This window comes from Macaca nemestrina, chromosome 10, assembly GCF_043159975.1.
Source record: "Macaca nemestrina isolate mMacNem1 chromosome 10, mMacNem.hap1, whole genome shotgun sequence".
Taxonomy (NCBI): domain Eukaryota; kingdom Metazoa; phylum Chordata; class Mammalia; order Primates; family Cercopithecidae; genus Macaca; species Macaca nemestrina.
This window is the reverse complement of record NC_092134.1, coordinates 43,709,065-43,729,255: the sequence shown is the minus strand read 5'-3', so window position 1 is coordinate 43,729,255 and position 20,191 is coordinate 43,709,065. Positions and strand designations below refer to the sequence as shown.

The window sequence follows — 20,191 nt, the reverse complement described above, 5'->3', positions numbered from 1 at the left end:
ATGAATTAATATTTTAAAAATGTATTTACTGTTGTAAGGAAGAACCATCCATTTTCCTCCATTTATCTGTTTACTCATTTACTTATTTTTATCAGTGTGAATGTATAGATTATTTAATTCAACAGGTTATAATCCATAACTGTCATTTATTTTGACTCTCAAATTGTTCCAGATTTGGCAAATGAAAGCCCCTTTAAAAGCTGCCCTCTGCGTCCTTTTGATATATTTCCATTCTTCAAATACTCCCTTATTTTCTAGAATTACAAGATGTTCTAAGACGTACTTCTCCTGCTCCAGCCCTGAAATGGGCCTTTTCTTTCCTCCCCAAAAAGCTCTGATTTCTTTTAACAGATAATGGTATTTAGAAACCAATATCTGGGCACAATGTTTGCTCATTGCTACTGGTGTGTCAGTGAACAGAGCTAAGGAATAAGACTGAAATCACAACGGGCAGAACTAAGAAATTAGCTATAAATAGAGAGCTATTATCTATCTATATGTAGGTATGTCAATTGATATAGATATTAAAAACCATGAGTTTTAATCTAACACCACAGAATACATTCTTGCTCTCCCTTTTCCCATATTTGTGACTCTCTTTTCCCACAATAAGAAACCTGGCTCCCATGCTCAATATATCTTTGCTCAATCCTAAAATACAAACAGTAGTTTCAGAATCATGAAACCACACCACTGCAAAAGAAATCCCACTAACTAGAGTTCAGGATTCAGTTTTGGTTTTTTTGAGACAGAGTCTCGCTCTGTTGCTCAGGCTGGAGTGCAGTGGTGCAATCGCGGCTCACTACAACCTCTGTCTCCTGGGTTCAAGCAATTCTCGTGCCTCAGCCTCCCAAGTAGCTGGGATTACAAGTTTGCACTACCACAGTCAGCTAAATTGTTTTGTATTTTTAGTAGAAACAGGGTTTCAGCATGTTGTCCAGGCTGGTCTCGAACTCCTGGCCTCAAGTGATCTGCCTGCCTTGGCCCCTCAAACTGCTGGATTTACAAGTGTGAGCCACCACACCCAGCCTGTTTTGTTTTTTTAACTGGGAGGCAATTAAATTGTAGGTGGCTCCTTTTTGGTCTTGCACACTTGCTTTTGCTCTTTGGTAGCATGGTTCTACTTGAGCTTGGAAATAAGTCCTAGGGCGTGGCCCTTTCTTTCACATGTGGTCCTGATTCCTAAAGATCTGGCCTTTCTGGTGTCTCAACTCAATGTCTGAAGTGCTCAGAGAGACTCCCTCTTTGTTGAAGCTAGAGACCTAGACATCCAGCCCTGCATGGTCATTAGTATCACCATTCAGCTCTCAGTTCAGCAGTGAGAGATCCCTGGTAGTCTCACAGTTTCCCACTCTGCACACCCTGAGCTCAACCAGGCTGTTACTCGGAGGCTGCTCTACCTCTCTGCTGTGCAGCAGGAAAAATGCTCCCAGGAAGAAAGTCAAGGAGATCATCACCTTGCATGCTTTCTTTCTTGTAAAGATCATAGTTTTTGCACTCTCTATAGGTCAATGCCTGAAAACAGCTAACTCACATATATTTTGTCCAGTTTTACAATTACTACGTTGGTGCAAGATTGCGATTTTTGCTATTGATATTTTCAGCTACCAATTACTTTCGTCACTGGAGGCAGAAATATGTTTTTATTCTTTTTTTTTTTTATTGATATGGAGTCTCATTCTGTCGCCCAGGCTGGAGTACAGTGGCAGAATCTCGGCTCACTGCGGGCTTTGCCTCCTAGTTCAAGCAATTCTCCTGCCTCAGCCTCTCACGTAGCTGGGACTACAGGCATGCACCACCACACTGGCTAAATATTTTTTTTGTATTTAGTAGAGACAGGGTTTCACCATGTTGGTCAGGCTGGTCTCGAACTCCTGGCCTCAGGTGATCCGCCTACCTCGGCCCCCCAGAGTGCTGGGATACAGGTGTGAGCCACCATGCCTGGCCAAATAGTACATATTTTAGATAACTTTGTACATTTGAAATATATTCCCTCAGGCCTGTTCATTCCATATTCAGAATAATCCTGATTGGCCAGGTGCAGTGGCTCACGCCTGTAATCCCAACACTTTGGGAGGCTGAGGCGGGTGGATCACCTGAGGTCAGGAGTTCGAGACCAGCCTGGACAACATGGTGAAACCCCATCTCTACTAAAAACGCAAAAAAGTTAGCCAGGCACTCTGCTGCACGCCTGTAATCTCAGCTACTCTGGAGGCTGAGGCGGGGGAATCGCTTGAACCCGGGAGGCAGAGGTTGCATGCAATGAGCTGAGATTGTGCCACTGTACTACAGCCTGGGCAACAAAGTGAGACTGTCTCAAAAAAAAAAAAAAAAAAAAAATCCTGATAATTCAGATTAGCTTCATATAGAAATCCTTGGATTTTTCAACTATTTCAGAAGTCCTTCTCTATATTTTCTACCTCCATTATGTCCTACTATAAAGTCCATTACTGAAAATAAACTCAGCTTTCTAGTTTCACATGGTGCCATGACTTTGTACTTTATGCTGCATTTCCAGGTTCATGCTTGCCTTTGGGTCACAAAAGAAACACCAGACTGCTTTATTTAGGGGAAAAATAGGGAAATCTTCTAAAGAAATCTATGAGAATGAGTTCTTTTATAAATATTTTTAAGAAATGAAAATAAAAGGCAATCCCAAGACATACATCTATAAACCTAGATGGGGCCTGGCACAATGGCTCACTGTACTCCCAGCACTTTGGGAGGCCAAGGCAGGTGAATCACTTGAGGCCAGGAATTTGAGACCAGCCTGGCCAATATGGTGAAACCCTGTCTCTACTAAAAATACAAAAAATTATCCGGGCGTGGTGGCGCGCACCTATAGTCCTAGCTACTTGGGAGGCTGAGGCATGAGAATCACTTGAACCCAAGAGATCGGGGCTGTAGTGAGCTGACATCGCACCACTGCACTCCAGCCTGGGTGACAGAGTGAGACTGTCTCAAAACAACAATAAACCTAGATGGAAGTGAGGGAAAGGGTTGTACAATAAAAAGACAATATTCCAATCTTGACTAGACAAACTTTAATACTGTAATATGGTCAGAAGTAGTTTGTACTATGCAAGCACTGCATAATAATATAATTAAGTGACGGCACTCACTTAAAATCCCTTTGCCTTGAATAAGGAAATAGCTAAGCATATTTGTTTTCTAGCTGATACTAAGTAATTAGCTTGCTAGTATAAGCTGGGTCTAAAGGAGCTGTGGGTGCTTTAAAAGTAATCTTTAGTAATGACAAGCTGAAGAAATTGAATTTATTCAAATTTCACGTCCTTGAAGACTAGCAATAACAACGGAAACCTTTACTGAATTAGTACTATGGGTCTAGTATTTTTCAATACTGCATCAGTCTCAAGCCCAGGCATGGTGGCTCATGCCTGTAATCCCACTGCTTCGAGAGGCCAAGGCAGAAGGACTATGTTAGGCCAGGAGTTCAAGACCAGCCTGAGCAATATAGCGAGACCCCATCTCTACAAATAATTTTAAAAATGACCTGGGCTTGGTGGTGCATACCTGTAGTCCCAGCTACTCCAGAGGCTGAGGGAGGCAGGCGGCTGGAGCCCAGGAGGTCAAGGCTGCAGTGTGCTGTGACTGCAACACTGTACTCCAGACTAGGCACCTTTATAAGTATTATTTTATTTAATCCTAACAACAAGGCAGATAAATATCATTATCTCTATTTTACAGAAGAGGAAATGAGGCTTAGTGAGGTTAGGTAACTGGTCAAGGTAACATAAATGAAAAGTGAAAAGAGCTCAATTTTTAACCCACTTCTACAAGACTCCAAAGCGTAGGCTTTTAACCAATAAACCAGTGCTTCTCAAAGCAAGGGAATTTATGAATTATCTCCATCAGAGTTACTGGGGTCCTTGTTAAAAATACATATTTCTAGTAAATTACACATTATTTGGGGTTAGACCTGGGAATATAAATTTTTGACAAGTTTCTCACTGAATTCTGATGCACACTGAAATTTGAGAAACAATGCACTCTGTTACTACCTCTTAGTGTTACACTAAATTAGCTTTTGTAATTTTTCAGCTTTTGTAGGTTTAGTAATTTTTTAAGCTATAATAGGAAAAGCTCCACAAAGTACCACATAGGCTGCCATCAAGAATTTGAAAAAAAAAAAAATCTTTGGCAAACTTTTATTATGGTTTCACTGCAGGGAAAGTAACTAAAAAGTTCCAAATTTCAGTTTGCTTCTATTCAGTCAAAAAAGGAAAGATTACCTTGTTCTTTACTATCATTTGTCGTACAAGCAAACCACATGTTACAGAAGGATTTAATCAATGACAGGATAACCTTGAAGGAAAAAGTGGGGGAAGTAACAACTTCAATGTTAAAATTATGCAGTTTTCAACAGAAACTTCTAAAGTACAGGTCAGATTCTGCAAACCATGTGAAAATACTTTTAAAGGCTTTTACTGTTCGTTTAAATGTGAATGTGGCCCTCTGGGAAAGAGATGACTGGCCTAATGGAAAAGGGTATGGTTCTGGAATAAGACTCAAACCAGACTCTATTAGGCTAGAGGTCCCTAACCCCCAGGCTGCGAACTGGTACTGGTCCGTGGCCTATTAGGAACTGGGTTGCACAGCAGGAGGTGAGCAGCAGGCAAGCAAGCATTAAGGCCTGAGCTCCACCTCCAGTGAGATCAGCAGCGGCATTAGATTCTCATAGAAGTGTGAACCCTACTGTGAAAATTGTCTTCCATGAAGCCAGTCCCTGGTGCCAAAAAGATTGGGGACAACTGCTAGGCTCTGCTGCCTACTACCTTTATAGTTTTGGGCAAGTTACTGAAATTTCAGCTTCTGCAACCATAAAAGGGGATGATAACACTTCAAAGGCTATTTTGTTTTCTCTCATCCTCTTCCTTCTCATCACCTTTCCACCCATCCTGTGAAACCTAATAGCCCCTATAATATGGTTTGGACTTATGACCCCACCTAAATCTCATATTGAATTGTAATCCCCAATGTTGGAGGAGGGGCCTGGCGGGACGTGATTGGATCATAGGGGCAGATTTCCCCCTTGCTGTTTTTGTGATAGTGAGTGAGTTCTCACAAGATCTGGTTGTTTAAAAGTGTATAGCACCTCCCCTTCTCTCTCTTCCTCCAGCTCGGGCCATGTAAGATGTGCCTGCTTCTCCTTCGCCCAGCGCCATGATTGTTAAGTTTCCTGAGGCCTCCCCAGCCATGTTTCCTGAATAGCCTGCAGAACTGTGAGTCAATTAAACCTCTTTTCTTTGTAAGTTACTCAGTTTCGGGTTTTTTTTTTTTTTTAAGATGGAGTCTCACTCTGTCATCCAGGCTGGAGTGCAGTGGCACGATCTCAGCTCATTGCAGCCTTTGCCTCCCGGGTTCAAGCAATTCTCCTGCCTCAGTCTCCCGAGTAGCTGGGACTACAGGTGCGTGCCACCACACCTGGCTAATTTTTTATTTTTAGTAAAGACAGGGTTTCACCATGTTGGCCAGGCTAGTCTCGAACTCCTGACTTCAGGTGATCTGCCTCGGCCTCCCAAAGTGCTGGGATTACAGGCATGAGCCACTGCACCCGGCCTCAGGTATTTCTTTATTGCAGTGGGAGAACAGACTAGTATATCCTACCTTCTAAGAGTCTACTAAGAAAAAATCCACTATGCTTCAGGTCCTGCTTCCTCTAATTATGACCCGAAGTTGAAGCCTCAAGCCTCTCTGGTCATCAATCATTGTGCAAACTTTCACTCCCATAATGCTATGGATATCCCCTTAAGCTGACCCTGGTACCCATGCCTTTTCTCCTCAAAATTTACCACTGGGCCACAACACCCACTAGATGATGCCTCTTGTATTCACATCCTCCTCTCTGTAAGTCCCTCTTCCTCCTTAAGTACTTAAACCTTGACTCTGCTTGTGGATACCAAGTTTCCTGTCACCTTTCAAGCAGCAATCATTTTCTCTTTCACATGTCACCTACTTCAGTCACAGTCTTCCTTTCCATTTCAACTCTGAGCACTATGAATTAACTCAACAGATACATGACCCCAGCAATATGTAACGCATTGTGGCAAAAGCGGGGAGTCCTAAGTGACAAAGCAGACAGAAATCTCTAATTGAGGAGCTTAAATTCAAGTGGAAACGCAGACAAACATATCATTTTTAAAATTTATTTATTTATAATAATTTTTTGAAGATGGGGGTCCTGCTATGTTCCCCAGGCTGGTCTCAAACTCCTGGGCTCAAGGTATCCCTCCTGCCTCAGCCCCTTGAGTAGCTGGGACTACAGGCATGCACCACTGTGCTTGGCTTTATATCGTTTTAAATTGTGCTAAGAGGTATGAAAGATAAAGCAGGAAGCTTTATTTTGTGTGGAGGTGGAATCTTAAGTTAGATAGAATGATCGGGGGCATTTTAAGTGGAGGTGTGAAGGACAGGGAGTCAGCCAAATAAAGGGTGAGGTGGTGAAGAACATTTCAGACCAAGGGGAAAACAGGGCCTCTCCAAAGACCTTTTTTCTCCTGCCTCTTCAGCCGCTCATTCTAAAAATCTTGTCACCAGCAGAACATGAACACTTCTCAAATCTCTGATTGCAACCCACCAGGACAACTTGCTTTCCTTATGACTCACTCACTTCCATCTCATCCAGAACTCCAAGACCCATGTTCTCATCCAGACCCATGTTCTCCATTGAGGCTCTCTTCTCACCATCTTCACTTCACTAACCAATTTATAACCTTCATTTCTCTCCTTATTCAATTATAATCCCCCTCATACACGTAACGTTCAATCCCTTGACTCTGCCTCCTTCCTTCAAATTCCCCTGGCAAAAATCCCAAGCACTCTGCCTTTTCTGAGATCATAACTATACCAGTGAGAATTGCTGGTCACCCCAACCCCCAAACAGATTGGAAACACTATACATTTATGATAACTAAGTTTACATGAGTCTTATATACTCCAAAGCAGTGCATGATTCTCTATTAGTTTCTTCCTCCACTCTCTGTAATGACAATTTAATATTGTCTCTATCTTCAACATTTCTACCCCACTCCTAACCTTGGCTTTCATGATACCCTACTGTAATGGCTTTCCCTCCTATCTTTCTGATTATTCTTTCTTAGGTTATTTTGCTATCTCCTCTTCTGATCTACAGGTTGGATATCTTCAATATTCAGACATGGGGTATTTGTTCTCATTGCTCTACATTCTTCCCAGGTGATCTCACTCATTCCCATGACTCTAAATACCATTTGTATGCTAATAATTCCCAAATTTCTGTCTTGCCCAGACCATCACAGTAATTTGAAGACCACCATCCTAGTTTGAACCACTATCATCTGCTGGTATTACTATAATCCCCCTAAATGATTTCCCTACTAATAGTACAATCTCTGTATAGTAGCCAGAGTGGTCTTTTTGAGGTACAAATCATGTTATTCCCTTACTAATCCCTCCAACAATTTCCACCACTCTCAGAACAAAATCCTAAAACGTGTCAAGTTTCCTGTAGCTGCTGTAACAAATTACCACAAACCTGGAGGCATAAAACAACAGAAATTTGTTATCTCACAGTTCCGGAAACCAGAAGCCTGAAATCACGGTGTTGATCGGGCCACACTCTCTCCAAAGGCTCTAGGGGATATCTCATTCCCTCCCTCTCCCAGCTCCTGGTGTCTCTAGGCACTCATTGGCTTGTTGCTGTGTCACTCCAATCTCTGCCTCTGGCTTCACATGGCCTCCTCTTATCTCCTCAGTATGTTTTTTACAAGGACACGTCACTGGATTTAGGGCCCACACAGATAATTCAGGATGATCTCATAATCATTAAGATCCTTTGCAGACTTACATCTACAAAGACGTTTTTCCCCCCAAATAAGGTCACATCACAGGTTCCAAGGACTACGACATGGACACATCTTTTGGAGGGTCACCATTTAAACCCACTATAGCTTCAAGGCCCTGCCGAAGCTGTCTCTGCCTCAGCTTCATCTCTCTTTGTTTACCAGGTTCTACCCATTCTGGCATTCTTACACTTTCTTGATCTAGGACAGCTCTTTCCCAGCCTTGGTCTTTGCCTATGCTATTCTCCTTTTAGTCTTTACCTAGCTAACTTCTCCTCTGGTCTTCAGTTAAATCTAACTTTCACAGGGAAGTATTCCTTGACCCCATAAATTTAAGGATGTCTCCACTGTTATCCTCCCTTTAAAAAGCACTCTATGGCTGGGTACAGTGGCTCACACCTATAATTCCAGCACTTTGGGAGACTGAGGTGGGAAACCCCATTTCTACTAAAAATACAAAAATTAGCTGGGCATTGTGGCATGCACCTGTAGTCCCAGCTACTTGGGAGGCTGAGGCACGAGAATCGCTTGAACTTGGGAGACAGAGGTTGAAGTGAGCCGAGATCATGCCACTGCACTCCAGCCTAGGTGACAGAGTGAGACTTGGTCTCAAAAAAAAAAAAAAAAAAAAAAAAAAAAAAAACAGCAGCATACTATTCCTTTCCTTCACAGCTTTGACTACTTTCCTTTGTTGCATCAAGTTGTACTGACAAATGGATTTGTGTTTACTTGTTAATATTTGTCTCCACCACTGGACCATGAACTCTTCATACCATCTCATGAAGCACATCTGCTTTCTTCCCCTCTTTATGTAAACCCAGAGCATAAAATGGCATCTGGCATACAGTAGCTTTAACTAAATAAGGGAGTAGTAAATAAATAGACTGCCTCCTCTTCCCCTTTTGAACAGGATTAGATAAATGCAAATAGACAGATTAGAATGGTGACCAGACACCCAAAGACACTGCTGGCCTGCAGTAGATACCACTCCTAGCCCAGCCTGGAAGACTGATAAAGCTTGGCACAAATGAAAAAGTAGTATCCCAAAAATTATTAAGTTAGAAGGACTTCTCTAATTTTCTTTTCTTTTTTTTTTTTTTTAACATGACACAGCCTCAGGAGGTCCTGAAGACATGTGCCCTCTAATTTTCATTTCTGCTGTGGACAACTACACAACTCAGGAACTTGTTTCACCTTTTACAGTAATCTCCACCTCCTGTCCAAAAGGATTTATTGAAGTTTCTCTGAAATTTTAGGAAAACCTCCCACATAAACTTATTTCCAAGCCCCGCCTAACACTAAGCAGACTGATTCATTCATATATATAACTTTCTTAATTCTGCAAATTACAAAATGATTCAAGTATTATTAAATACTAAATCCTACTAGCCTGTTCTAAAGTCTAGCGTGCACAGAGGCATGCAAAGAGGTCTAGCATGCAAAGAGAAATCTTTTCTGAGACATCCGAAATTCTCCAGCCTGCTTTTTTACCTGAGGTATTTTTTAAAAACTGAGATATTATTTAAATACCATAAAATTTAGCCTTTTAAAGTACACCAGTGTTTTGCCCAACGTTTGCACTTTTATCACTAATTCCAGAACATTCTCATAATCCCCTACCCCCTGCCACCTGCCAAAAATTCATCTCTGTTAGCATTCTCTATTCCTCCCTTTCCCAGACCCTGGCAAACACTAACGTACTGTCTCTATGGATTTTCCAGTCTTTTTTGTACTCGTGAACCCGAAACACAGAGAGATGAAGTGATTTATACAGAGCTGCAAGTCACTTAGTAAGAGAGTAAGGTTAGAATACAAGTATTTGCAGGAACTTTTAAGTGTATAAAAATTAGTGAAAATATGTTTAGGTCACCTATATATATGCTAAATGCAGCTATAAGACCATCTGATGTTAGAGTCCTTACAATAGTCATTCTCAGGCAGTGTGTCTGGCCAGGGAGAGACAGGGGTATAGGGATTTAGGAATCACTAAAGAGGAAGAGACATGCCACTGGTGGAAGGGAATTGCATTTATGGACCAGGGAAATATGAGGATTTGTTGTTTAGAGGACAGACATTTTTCTTTTCCACCCAGGGTAGTGAAATTGGTGCTAATATGTCCAGGTGCCCATTGCTTCCTTTTATAGTGGCCCAAGTGGGCCCCAGAGATCCCTGATCATTTCTAGTTTGCTCATGAGTAGTTAATAAAATAATAGTACTAACACCCCTTCAGAATACTTGCTGATTAACTACACGTTGTAAAATAATATGTGAATTTTGACTTTTTAAATATCTACTGTCTGAATTTTCAAATAAGTAAAAGAACTGCAAGCTGAACTTACTTCCATTGCCATTATAAATATATACACAAGAGTACGTTCCCACAGGCTAAAATAATCACAATCTATTTGCAAAAATAATCAGGCACACTTTTTATTTTATGTCTTAATGAACATTACAAATACAAAAGGAAAAAAGTCAGAAACAACTCATCACAGAGAAAAAAAATCATTCAGAAGAGATTAATCTGAACTTTAACATTCTTTGTGCTCATTTTAAAATTATTAAAACAGGAATTCAAAAGGACAAGCAAATAAAAACCAAGTATTTTGTTAATTAAAATTGAGACCCTAAACCAACTAAGACCATACAACTTAAAAATAAGCTGTCTTCATCCTAGAAAAGTTTCATTTGCCATCATATAATGAATATGTAGGAACTTACTAATGGGTAAGTAAACAAATTTTCTTTTACAAACAAGTTATTTTGAGTGATAGAAATCCTCCTAGTGACTAGATTTTTTTTTTTTTAATGACTAAAAACGCCTATTTAGATAGTCCATGTATCCATAGAGTTGGACACTAAATGACATAGTGAACATTTAAAGTTGAAACTCCTTGTCTACCAAATATTTTCCTAAAACTGTTTTTAAGCATATACATTAACTTAAAAGGTCAACTCTTAATTGTCTACAACAAAAGAGAGCTTTGGTACTAATAAATTCAAATTAGGGAATCAGTTTTTTTAAATGTAGAATTACAGAGTATTTTTGGAATTAAATTGGAACGTGCCTAAATATGAAAATGTGAAAGTCCCGCTTTTCTGTTATGCACTCATGAGGAATGAACAGCCTAACTATACTGGATTATTGACATAAATAAAGCACCACTGTAAAATCTCTTCCTAAAAGATTGCTGGGTCACACCTAGCAATTTAGGGCAAAAAGTCAATAAAAAATTAAGGTACTTTATTTTTTAAAGCCTCATTTCCCTTTTGATAGGAGCATCAAGATACTAAAATAAAAATAATGTAGTAAGTACTTTCAAAATATAACAATTTTAGTTATCCCATATAATAGGGGGCTAACAAGAAAACAAAAAAATAAATAAAAAGAGAAAATTTAAACATAAGTAAAAAATAAAAAAGTATTTTTAAAAAGCAGCCTGGGCAAAAGAAGTGGGTGGGTTTAGGAGAATCCCTTTTGAAAAACTCAGAGCATTATTATTAACCCTTCTTAAATTAAATGCAGGGCCAAGCATGCTGCATGTGGAATCTGGACAATTCGTTGATAAACTTTAAGGCTGCTACATAACTTACAGAAACTATGAATGCATTTTCATTTTACGAGGCAAAAGAGAAAATATTCAAGATTGCATAGCAATTTTATTTTTTCAAATGGTTATCCTAAAGAATTTCCTTAATTCAGATTTTGCAAAATTCTTACTCCCCAAGTCATCAAGTAAACACTAAAAGCAACTTTACTCGTGAATACAGTGGACTCTTTACGAAGCATGCATTTTTCATAAATCTAGGCCAAAGTGTACTAATTGAGATTTAATTCTAAATTCATCCTGTGATTTCTGGATATAATATTGGTATAAAACCAGTAAAAATACTTAAAAAAAAAACTGTTTACTTCCCGAATAATTTAGTTTTGGAAATATTTATATTCTTAGTCAAAATACTACTTTTAGAGTCTAAAGGTTTTAAAAACAAAATTGGTTCAACAATTATCAAAATGAAATGACTATAAACACTGACTAAAACTTCTTATCCCACAGAAGTAAACCACTTCAGGTGAGTTCCGCTCACTTAATTCTTTTTTTTTTTTTTTTTTTTTTTTTTTTGAGACAGAGTCTGGCTGTTGCCGAGGCTGGAGTGCAGTGGCGAGATCTCGGCTCACTGCAAGCTCCGCCTCCTGGGTTCAGGCCATTCTCCTGCCTCAGCCTCCCGTGTAGCTGGGACTACAGGTGCCCACCACCACGTCCAGCTAATTTTTTGTATTTTTAGTAGAGACGGGGTTTCACCGTGTTAGCCAGGATGGTCTCGATCTCCTGACCACGTGATCCGCCCACTTTGGCCTCCCAAAGTGCTGGGATTACAGGTGTCAGCCACCGCGCCCAGCCTCAGCTCACTTAATTTTTAAAACCCATTTCTCTTCTCCAGCTTCACAAGTGGATTGAACATTGCTCAACTGCTCAACAACATTACCTATGTCAAAAGTGAAAAAGATAAAAAGTATTGTAAAGATTGCACAGTGAGTGAATCTGGGAAGAATATGCTGTATAATCAACATTTCAGAGCTGAAAGGGATATTTAAGATCCAATTCAGCACCCACATTTTACAGATGAGAAAACCAAGCCCAAACACATCAAATAACTTGACCAAAGTCACATTCCTCAGCTGAGCCATTCATTCATTCAGTCATTCATTCACCCACTTCCTGAAAGCGGCACTTAAGTGCCAGGCTCGGTGCTAGAGACGGAAAGCAGCATTCACAACTGCCAAGGCAGTCTTTTTTCCTTGCATTTTAAAGATAAATTCTTACATTTCCTGATCAGCAGAATTTGTAGGAGAGTTCCACAGCCTTGGCAGAACCTAGCCCACTTTCAGTTTCACACATTTTAATAAACATAGTTGGGTTTAACTTCAGAGAGGCCTCAATTGTGTTTACTTTAAATGATTAAGCATTAACAAAGGGAGGCATAGTATTCGGAATGAGTCCGTTTCTAGTACATTCATAACTTAAGGAAGTGCAATCAGAAAATGCCCTGCACAAACAAACACGTACACAGAGAGGACAGCTTACAAATCAAGAGGAATTTGAGGTATTAATATATAGATCAGTGAAGTCCAATAGCTCAAGTTTACAAAGTATGGAATGTAAGTATCTCCCCATTTCATTTAGATATGGGTACGTCTGCATGTTAAAAAGGCCTCCAAACTCACACTCAAACAAATGCCCTCTTCCAATTACACGTATCTCTAAAACCAGGCCTTTTGCATTAAGCTCAATTTTCTTTCTTTTTGATTAGAAAAAAAATTTAAAAATAAAATCTAAAATTTAATGTGCTGGCTGAAAAAGAAATTCAAATTCTATGTAATGAAAATAGCAATAGCTCCAACTGCACATTCGTGAGTTTTGTTAAAAAATGGGATGTGCGGTGAACTTACCCATCAACATAAATCATACCTCATTTTACTTGGACCTTTACATTCTTTAATATTAAGTCTGGCACTTAAATGTCTTGTGTGTTTCAATTCACAGTCAACTTCTTTTAAGAAGAGACCATATTGACAAAGCTCTTATATAAAACAACCCATATAAGTAAGGCACTGTGAAATATTAAACAGCAGCACTCTGGGTACCCAGTTTCAGTGTGGTATACCAAAATGAACCCCAGCTTTCCAGTGCTCCACAGACGACTGCTAGGTGGCTTTTGATAAAATAAAATACAATATTCACTGAGGCCCTTCAGGCTCTTTGACTTTCTTGACACTATTGTCAGCTCATGACGAAAGTGCTGTTGTGCTCTATTTCTCAAAACTCCAAATTTGATTTTTATCTAGAGCATCACAAGTTCTCATTTGTACATCAGGTCGGCCCTCCGGTGTCCGATAAGCACTAAGACACAGTCCTGAGTGTGGGTGAAAAATAGTTCCATCTTCTTTAAAATGCCAAATAATGTTTGCTGGTACAAGGAACCCATCTTTGGGACAATTTTGCATTCCTACATAATTTTTTTGCTCAGGAACCTCTGCACATAACTCTGTCACAGAATTAAACCTTATTTCTTTGTTTGAAGTATATTCAAAGAATTGATTGCCTCCTTGACCATGGCATCCAAACAGTGAAAGGTTAGCACCTGTGGGGTTGTTGTCAGGAGAATTATAATCTAAACATTCAGAAGAGATCCCTCTACTGCGAATAGCCCCATGCCAGCCTGGCCTATCCTCTGGAACATGTAAATTAGGAAACACGTTTTTCAAATACCAGTCAAAGCTCTTGCATCTCAGCCGCTCTCGTAGTAATTTTCTTTCAGAAATATCACCATAAGCTTCTTTTCTTGCTGGAGGGTTTCTATTGTAGAAGTGCTCTTTGTACTCATCCATCCAAACTTCTGCTACCCGAGCAGTATTCTGTAGGAAATTGGGGCGAGCATACGGTGCCCGCTTGGGGAACACATGGCCCACGTGGGAACACGGGTGGATCTCCAATTTGCCACCACACTGCCACACCCTGAAAGACAGTTCAAGGTTTTCACCTCCCCACACTTCCATTCCTGTGTCATATGTTCCAAGGTACTGAAAATATTTCTTGCTGACAGCAAACAGTCCTCCAGCCATGGTGGGTGATCTGATGGGGTCAATTCTTGATATCCGCCTGTCCCTTTCGTGTTTGGGGACAGAATGCCACTGAAATGTTAAACGCCAGTCAAACCCACCAATCATGGGCTCCCCTGTCTGCATATAGAATTCAAAAGTATTCCAATCAATTGTGTCTATAACAGGACACACAATTGCTGTTTCATCTCTCCCAATCCTTTCCAAAAGCGGTTCCAGCCAACCGGAATTACACTCACAGTGACAATCCAGGAAAGTGAGGACGTCCCCAGTGGCGAAAGTGGCCCCAATCAGACGGGCCCTAACCAGCCCCTCTCGCTTATTGGTCCTAATCAAGCGTACTCTATCAAGATTGCTGATGTAACTTTCAAGTTGCGTCTTCAAATAAACTCTGTCACTCAAGTCATCCACCAAGATGATCTCTTTCAAAAGGACCGCAGGAGAAGTTTCTAAAACACTGTGAATAGTACGGAGCAAAGTCGACCAGGCTTCATTATAGAAAGCAATGATAACAGAGGTGGTAGGAAGTGTCCTATAGTTGAACTTCTGGGACTTACACTCATACATTCTTTTATCCTCTATGTGTCGATGCAGGGAAATTCTGTCACTGAGGTAAATATTGATGGCATATCTCTCAATGAGTTCTTCTTGCTGCTTCAGTTCACCCTCGTTGAGTTGGAGTTTGCTGGCTTTCCCCCACTCCCCAGGTGCATGGGAATCTGCAGGGGGCTTCTTATAAAGCGGTCGAGACAAATCCTCTGTATTTTTCTGGAGGTCTGAGAGCCTTCTTGACCCCAGCTCCCTGGCACGGCCGGCTCCTGCGGAGGCATGAAAAGTGGAGACCAAGAGCTCCACGAAGATATAGGCCACTGTTAAAAACGCCAGTAGCAGGCAGCTCTTGCCTGCCCAAGTCCACCTCACCGCCATCCGGATTCTCAGGGCTGGGGCGCAGACGCAGCCACCCAGCCACCATGCAGGGGAAGGGCGGCGGAACCCACAGCTCGAGCTCAGGTACTTCCCGGCAGGTTCTTCCTTTCATGCAGGCGCTGGGCTTCTTTCCAGCCACCCGGGCTTTCCAGGGGTCACCTGAGCCCTCTCGGTCCTCGGCCTCCGGCACGGCCCAACTCCTCTCTCCCCACTTCCTCCTGCTCGGCTCACAACTTTTCACGAACTCTCCAGCCAACACCCCACCCTCCCCGGGCCCAGGACAAACCCCTCCCCTGCCCACTCACTCCTCCTGGTGGTTAGTTTGCGAAAGTCGTCCGCCAGGCCTGGACTGCTGGATACGAGACTCTTGGCCGGGCCGGGGGCCGGGATGGCCGAGGGCCGGGATGGCCGCGGGGGCCCCAGCTGCGCCCCGCCGCGCTGGGCCCTCGTCTCCGGGTGCTCTCAACCCCCATACAGGCCCCTAGCCGTTCTTCTAGGGACCCTGCCCGGACAGGAGGAAAGGTTTCCGGCCCGTGGAGCTTTTGTCTCATTACAAAAGCAAAACAAGAATAAGACTTACCGAGTTGCTTGCCGTTGGGGCTGAAGTCCAAGGAGGTGATCGCAGCTTTGTGGCCTTTGAAATAACGCTCCAGAACGGGGTCCTCCTGGAAAGGAAAGTCGTCAAGTTTTGAAAGCCGCCGCAGACCTCGAATTCTGGGGGCCGGGATCGACGCTGCCACTCCCCCGGAGTCCGGCCTGGGAATGGCCACCCAGGCGGCGGCTTGGCTGGGCGGCGGAGCCGGGCAGCAGCCCACCCACGGGCGCGGCGCCCAGTCCGGCTACAGGGAGACGCCGGCGCCAGTTCTCCCCGCAGGGCCGGCAAAACGCTCTGTTCGCGCTCCCCAGAGTCCAGCGCATCTTTAGGAGCCGCGGCCCCTTTGACATGCACGTTCCCGGGCCCCGCCCGCTGGCACTGGGCAGGCAGGTGGTAGGATGCGCCTCGGCTTTGGTACTTTTTTTTTTTTTTTTTTTTTAAATACTTCCCAGGTGATTCTGACGTAGGCGCTCCACGGAAACCCTCCAAGAATTCTGGGGGCCGTGGGACCGCCCGGCTCAGTCCGGAGCTCCGGAACTCGGGGAAGAGCGCCCGGGAGCTGGGTCTGGTTTCTGCACTCCGTCCGCCCCGGTGGCAGAGAGTGAGATACGGACGCCCCGGGACGAGGGGCTCAGGACCCGGCTGCGGACACCTGCCTCCATCTCCCGTCAGGTGCGGGTTCGGCCCGGACCTGGCTCCGCAGCCGGCGGGACAGGCTCCGGGGAGGGATCCACCCGCACTTCCAACCCGTTCTTACCGTGGCTGAGGCCATCGGGGGGGAGTGGTCCGCCCCAGGCTCCTGCGGGTGGGGGAACCCGGGGAGGGGAGGGGAGGGGATGGGGCAGGAGAGGGGACCGTGCGGCTCCCGGAACCGTCTGCCCAGAGCGGCAGCGCCTCCCGGTCACTACAACAACGGCGGCCCAGTCAAACCCCGCGCTCCAAGCATGGCTAGCCGAGCCCCGAGACACCGCCAGCCCTGTAAAGAGCGGACGGGAGGGATGCTCCGGTTCAGTTGTGGCTACACACCAAAGCCATGTTTACTAACACTCGCGTTCCCTGTAGTTTGACGTCAGGAAGCGGGATAGTAACCAGGACGGGAATAAGAGCGATGAATGGAAGGGAGTTGTGAGCCTGTGATCGATGCAATCAGAGTTCTATTATGTTTTAAAGAGACAGCACCCGTGACGTTTAAGGTAATCCCCTACCGCTTATTTTGTTGACGTAAAGCTTTGAAGTGGGGCAGCTTGCTAGTTATTAATATACTAAAAGGAACTAAATCCCCGGAGGGCGGATTTGAATTTATTTAACCACTGTTTTTCCACACAGTGCCCTGCGGGATATTGATATAGATGCTGGATGTGCGTGATGAATGAATGAGTGAATGAATAAATGTCGTGCATACACTTAATAATGTTCTGCGATATGTTTCCAATCTCATTTGCTGATTTGCGTATACCTTAGAGCACTAAACTTTTTGGAAACATGGTTTTTGGTTTGTTTTTTTTTTGTTGTTGTTGTTATGAGACCACCTTTCTACAGCAGACTTTGTCACACATAGTATCATTTGTGCTTCAGTCAAACAATGTAGTTGGTAGAATTACAAAATGTTTTCAATGTTTCCAAGTTATAAACTTGATTCCTAGATATTGGTCTTAGAGGTCACACAGGCAGTTCTTCTAATTCCAAGTCCATATCCTTTTTTTTTTTTTTTTTTTTTTTTAACCCTGCCTCAAAGTGTGTTCTGAGCTGAAAATTACATATAGTGTAAAGATCCTTAGCTACATCAAAAGGCATGATAGAGCACAGCTGGTAAGATACGTGTTTTATGCAAATGAAAGGTATGCTACACACCTTAATTACAGATTCCCTAGTTGTCTAGTGATTGAGTTTAATTTTATTAAATATGGTACTTAACAACTAAACAGGTAGGCTTTAGATTACAGTGTTAGTTAATTTAAGTATACACTTGTTAAATATCTGTTGTATGTTTGGCCTTGAGGGACACAATGATGACTAAGATATTTCCCCTACCTTCAAGAACTCAGCAATCTAGGGTTGATGACTCTCATGCTTTAGCATTTCTAATGTTGATTTGGGGGCCCCATTTCCAGAGATGCTGAATCAACATATACAAGGTGGGATCCAGGGCCCTTCTGATGTAACAAGCTCCATAGATGATTACTATGGGAGTCTCAGCTGTCTATGTTGAGAAACACTACATTAGTCTAGGAGATGATATGTTGAGAGTGTTGATACCAGCAACTTGTCAGCAAACTGTTGCAGGACTCTTAGTTTTGCTACATATTCCCAGTTTAGGCTTGACTTATTTTAAAAGCCTGCCAAATATATTTAAAAATTATTTTTAAATAATGCTGGATACTGGTGGGAATGTAAAATGATGTAGCTCTGTTAAAAAAATTTTCAGTTCCTCAAAAAGTTAAACCTAAAATTACCTTATAATCCAGCAATCTCACTGCTAGGTATATCCCATAAGTATTGAAAGCAGAGACTCCAACAGATGCCAGTGTTCAAAGCAAGCATTATTTACAATAGCCAAAAAGTGGATACAATCCAAGTATCCAACAGATGAATGGATAAACAAAATGTGTGTGATATATACATATAAGGAAATATTATCCTGCCATAAAAAGAAATGAAATTCTGATACAAGCTACAACATGGATGAACCTTGAAAACATTTTGCTAAGTGAATAAGCCAAACACAAAGGAGCATATTGTATGATTCCACTCATATGAGGTACCTAGAATAGGTGAATTCGTAAGGACAGAAAGTGGAATAGAGGTTACTAGGGCTGGGGGTAAGGGAGACTGGGGAGTTACTGTTGAATGGGTGCAGAGTTTCTGTTTGGGATGATGAAGTTCTGGAAATAGATAGTGGTGATGTTTGCACAACATTGTGAATGTACTTAATGCCAGTGAATTGTACACCTAAAAATGGGTAAAGTGGTAAATTTCATTACAAGTTTTTCACCACAATAATAAAATAATAATACCAGAAGCTGAAGAGTAATCAGGACCTCAGTATTACTCATAGCCATGTTGTATCTAATATTGGGCAGAGCAGAAGCAGAAAAAGGAAGAAGTTGGAGATTTAGAAACTAGCTCAAAAGAAAAAAAAGTATAGATTTTTATTTAACTGTTTTAGTAAAAGTTTAGTTTTTACTTTTTTTCTCAGTTATCAGGAAACACATGTTTTAAATTTAAAAGATGGGAGGGAAACTACCTATTACTCCTATCACCTAACGTTTATCTTAAAAAATTTGTCACCTACTGATATGGTTTGGATTTGTGTCCCCACCGAAATCTCACGGAGGATTGTAATCCCCAGTGTTGGAAGAGGGGCCTGGTGGGAGGTGATTGGATCACAGGGGTGGATTTCCCCCTTGCTGTTCTGAGTGAGTTATCATGAGATCTGGTTGTTTAAAAGTGTGTAGCACTTCCCCCTTTGCTCTTTTCCTCCTGCTCCAGCCATGTAGGATGTGCCTGCTTCCCCTTTGCCATCCACCATGATTGTAAGTTTCCTGAGGCCTCCCCAGCTATACTTCCTGTACAGCCTGCAGAACCATGAACCAATTAAACCTCTTTGCTTTGTAAATTACCTAGTCTCAGGTAGTTCTTTATAGCAACGTGAGAATGGACTAATATACCTACCTATGTTTTCACTACATGCTAGGACTTTTCTAAGTACCTTACAGATTTTGACATTTAGTGATCATAACAATCTTATTAGAGATGTGCTATTATTACCATTTCCGTTTTATAGATGAGTGAATTGATATGCAGAGACATTAAGTTACTTGCCCAAGGCACACTGCTAGCTAGGAAGTGGCAGAGTTGAGATTTTTAGACACTCACAGTGTGCCTTCAGAATCCACTCTCTTAATCACTGTCATGACTTTTGTGTGATTGCAAGTGTACTATAAATGTATAAAACATTGCATTTTTGCCAAGATTTTAATAATAAGTTTTACAAAATGAAAGTAATATCTCCTTTATTTTCATTCCACTGTCCTCACTTATTACTCTAAACTGCCCTTCCCATTGTTCTTTTCCATAGTTGATTTTGTTCTTTTCTGCTTTTCTTCACCTTTGCAAATAGTGAAAGCTGAGAGGTAGAAATTTGGAAATGTGGTCTAAGTTGGAGAAATTTTTTCTAACCTCAAGCCTAATTCCACTTGCTACAAT

At 42.0% G+C, this 20,191-nt stretch overlaps 1 protein-coding gene and 1 long non-coding RNA gene across 14 annotated transcripts in view; one reads left to right on the top strand and one right to left on the bottom strand.

Annotated features, from left to right (window-relative positions):
- Nucleotides 1-16,912, bottom strand: part of LOC105483756 (POC1 centriolar protein B) — a 100,360-nt gene extending 83,448 nt beyond the window's left edge. For 3 of the 9 annotated variants that reach the window (XR_011608988.1, XM_071071326.1, XM_011744731.3), the window contains exons 1-2: nt 16,743-16,906; nt 15,971-16,055 (exon numbers count right to left, since the gene is read on the bottom strand). Coding sequence is in view for 5 of the 9 variants with exons in the window: in XM_071071326.1 (XP_070927427.1) it covers nt 15,971-16,055; nt 16,743-16,757 (100 nt within the window). In the remaining 4 variants the exon portion in view is untranslated. Of the gene's footprint in view, nt 1-11,934; nt 15,282-15,970; nt 16,283-16,742 lie in introns of those variants that run through there. The other 6 variants (XM_071071325.1, XM_011744730.3, XM_011744728.2 and 3 more) reach the window with 5 other exon arrangements.
- Nucleotides 16,415-20,191, top strand: part of LOC105483758 (uncharacterized) — an 80,287-nt gene continuing 76,510 nt past the window's right edge. For 2 of the 5 annotated variants that reach the window (XR_011608990.1, XR_011608991.1), the window contains exon 1: nt 17,059-17,178. This is a non-coding gene — a long non-coding RNA (uncharacterized lncRNA). Of the gene's footprint in view, nt 16,658-17,047; nt 17,179-20,191 lie in introns of those variants that run through there. The other 3 variants (XR_011608992.1, XR_011608994.1, XR_011608993.1) reach the window with 3 other exon arrangements.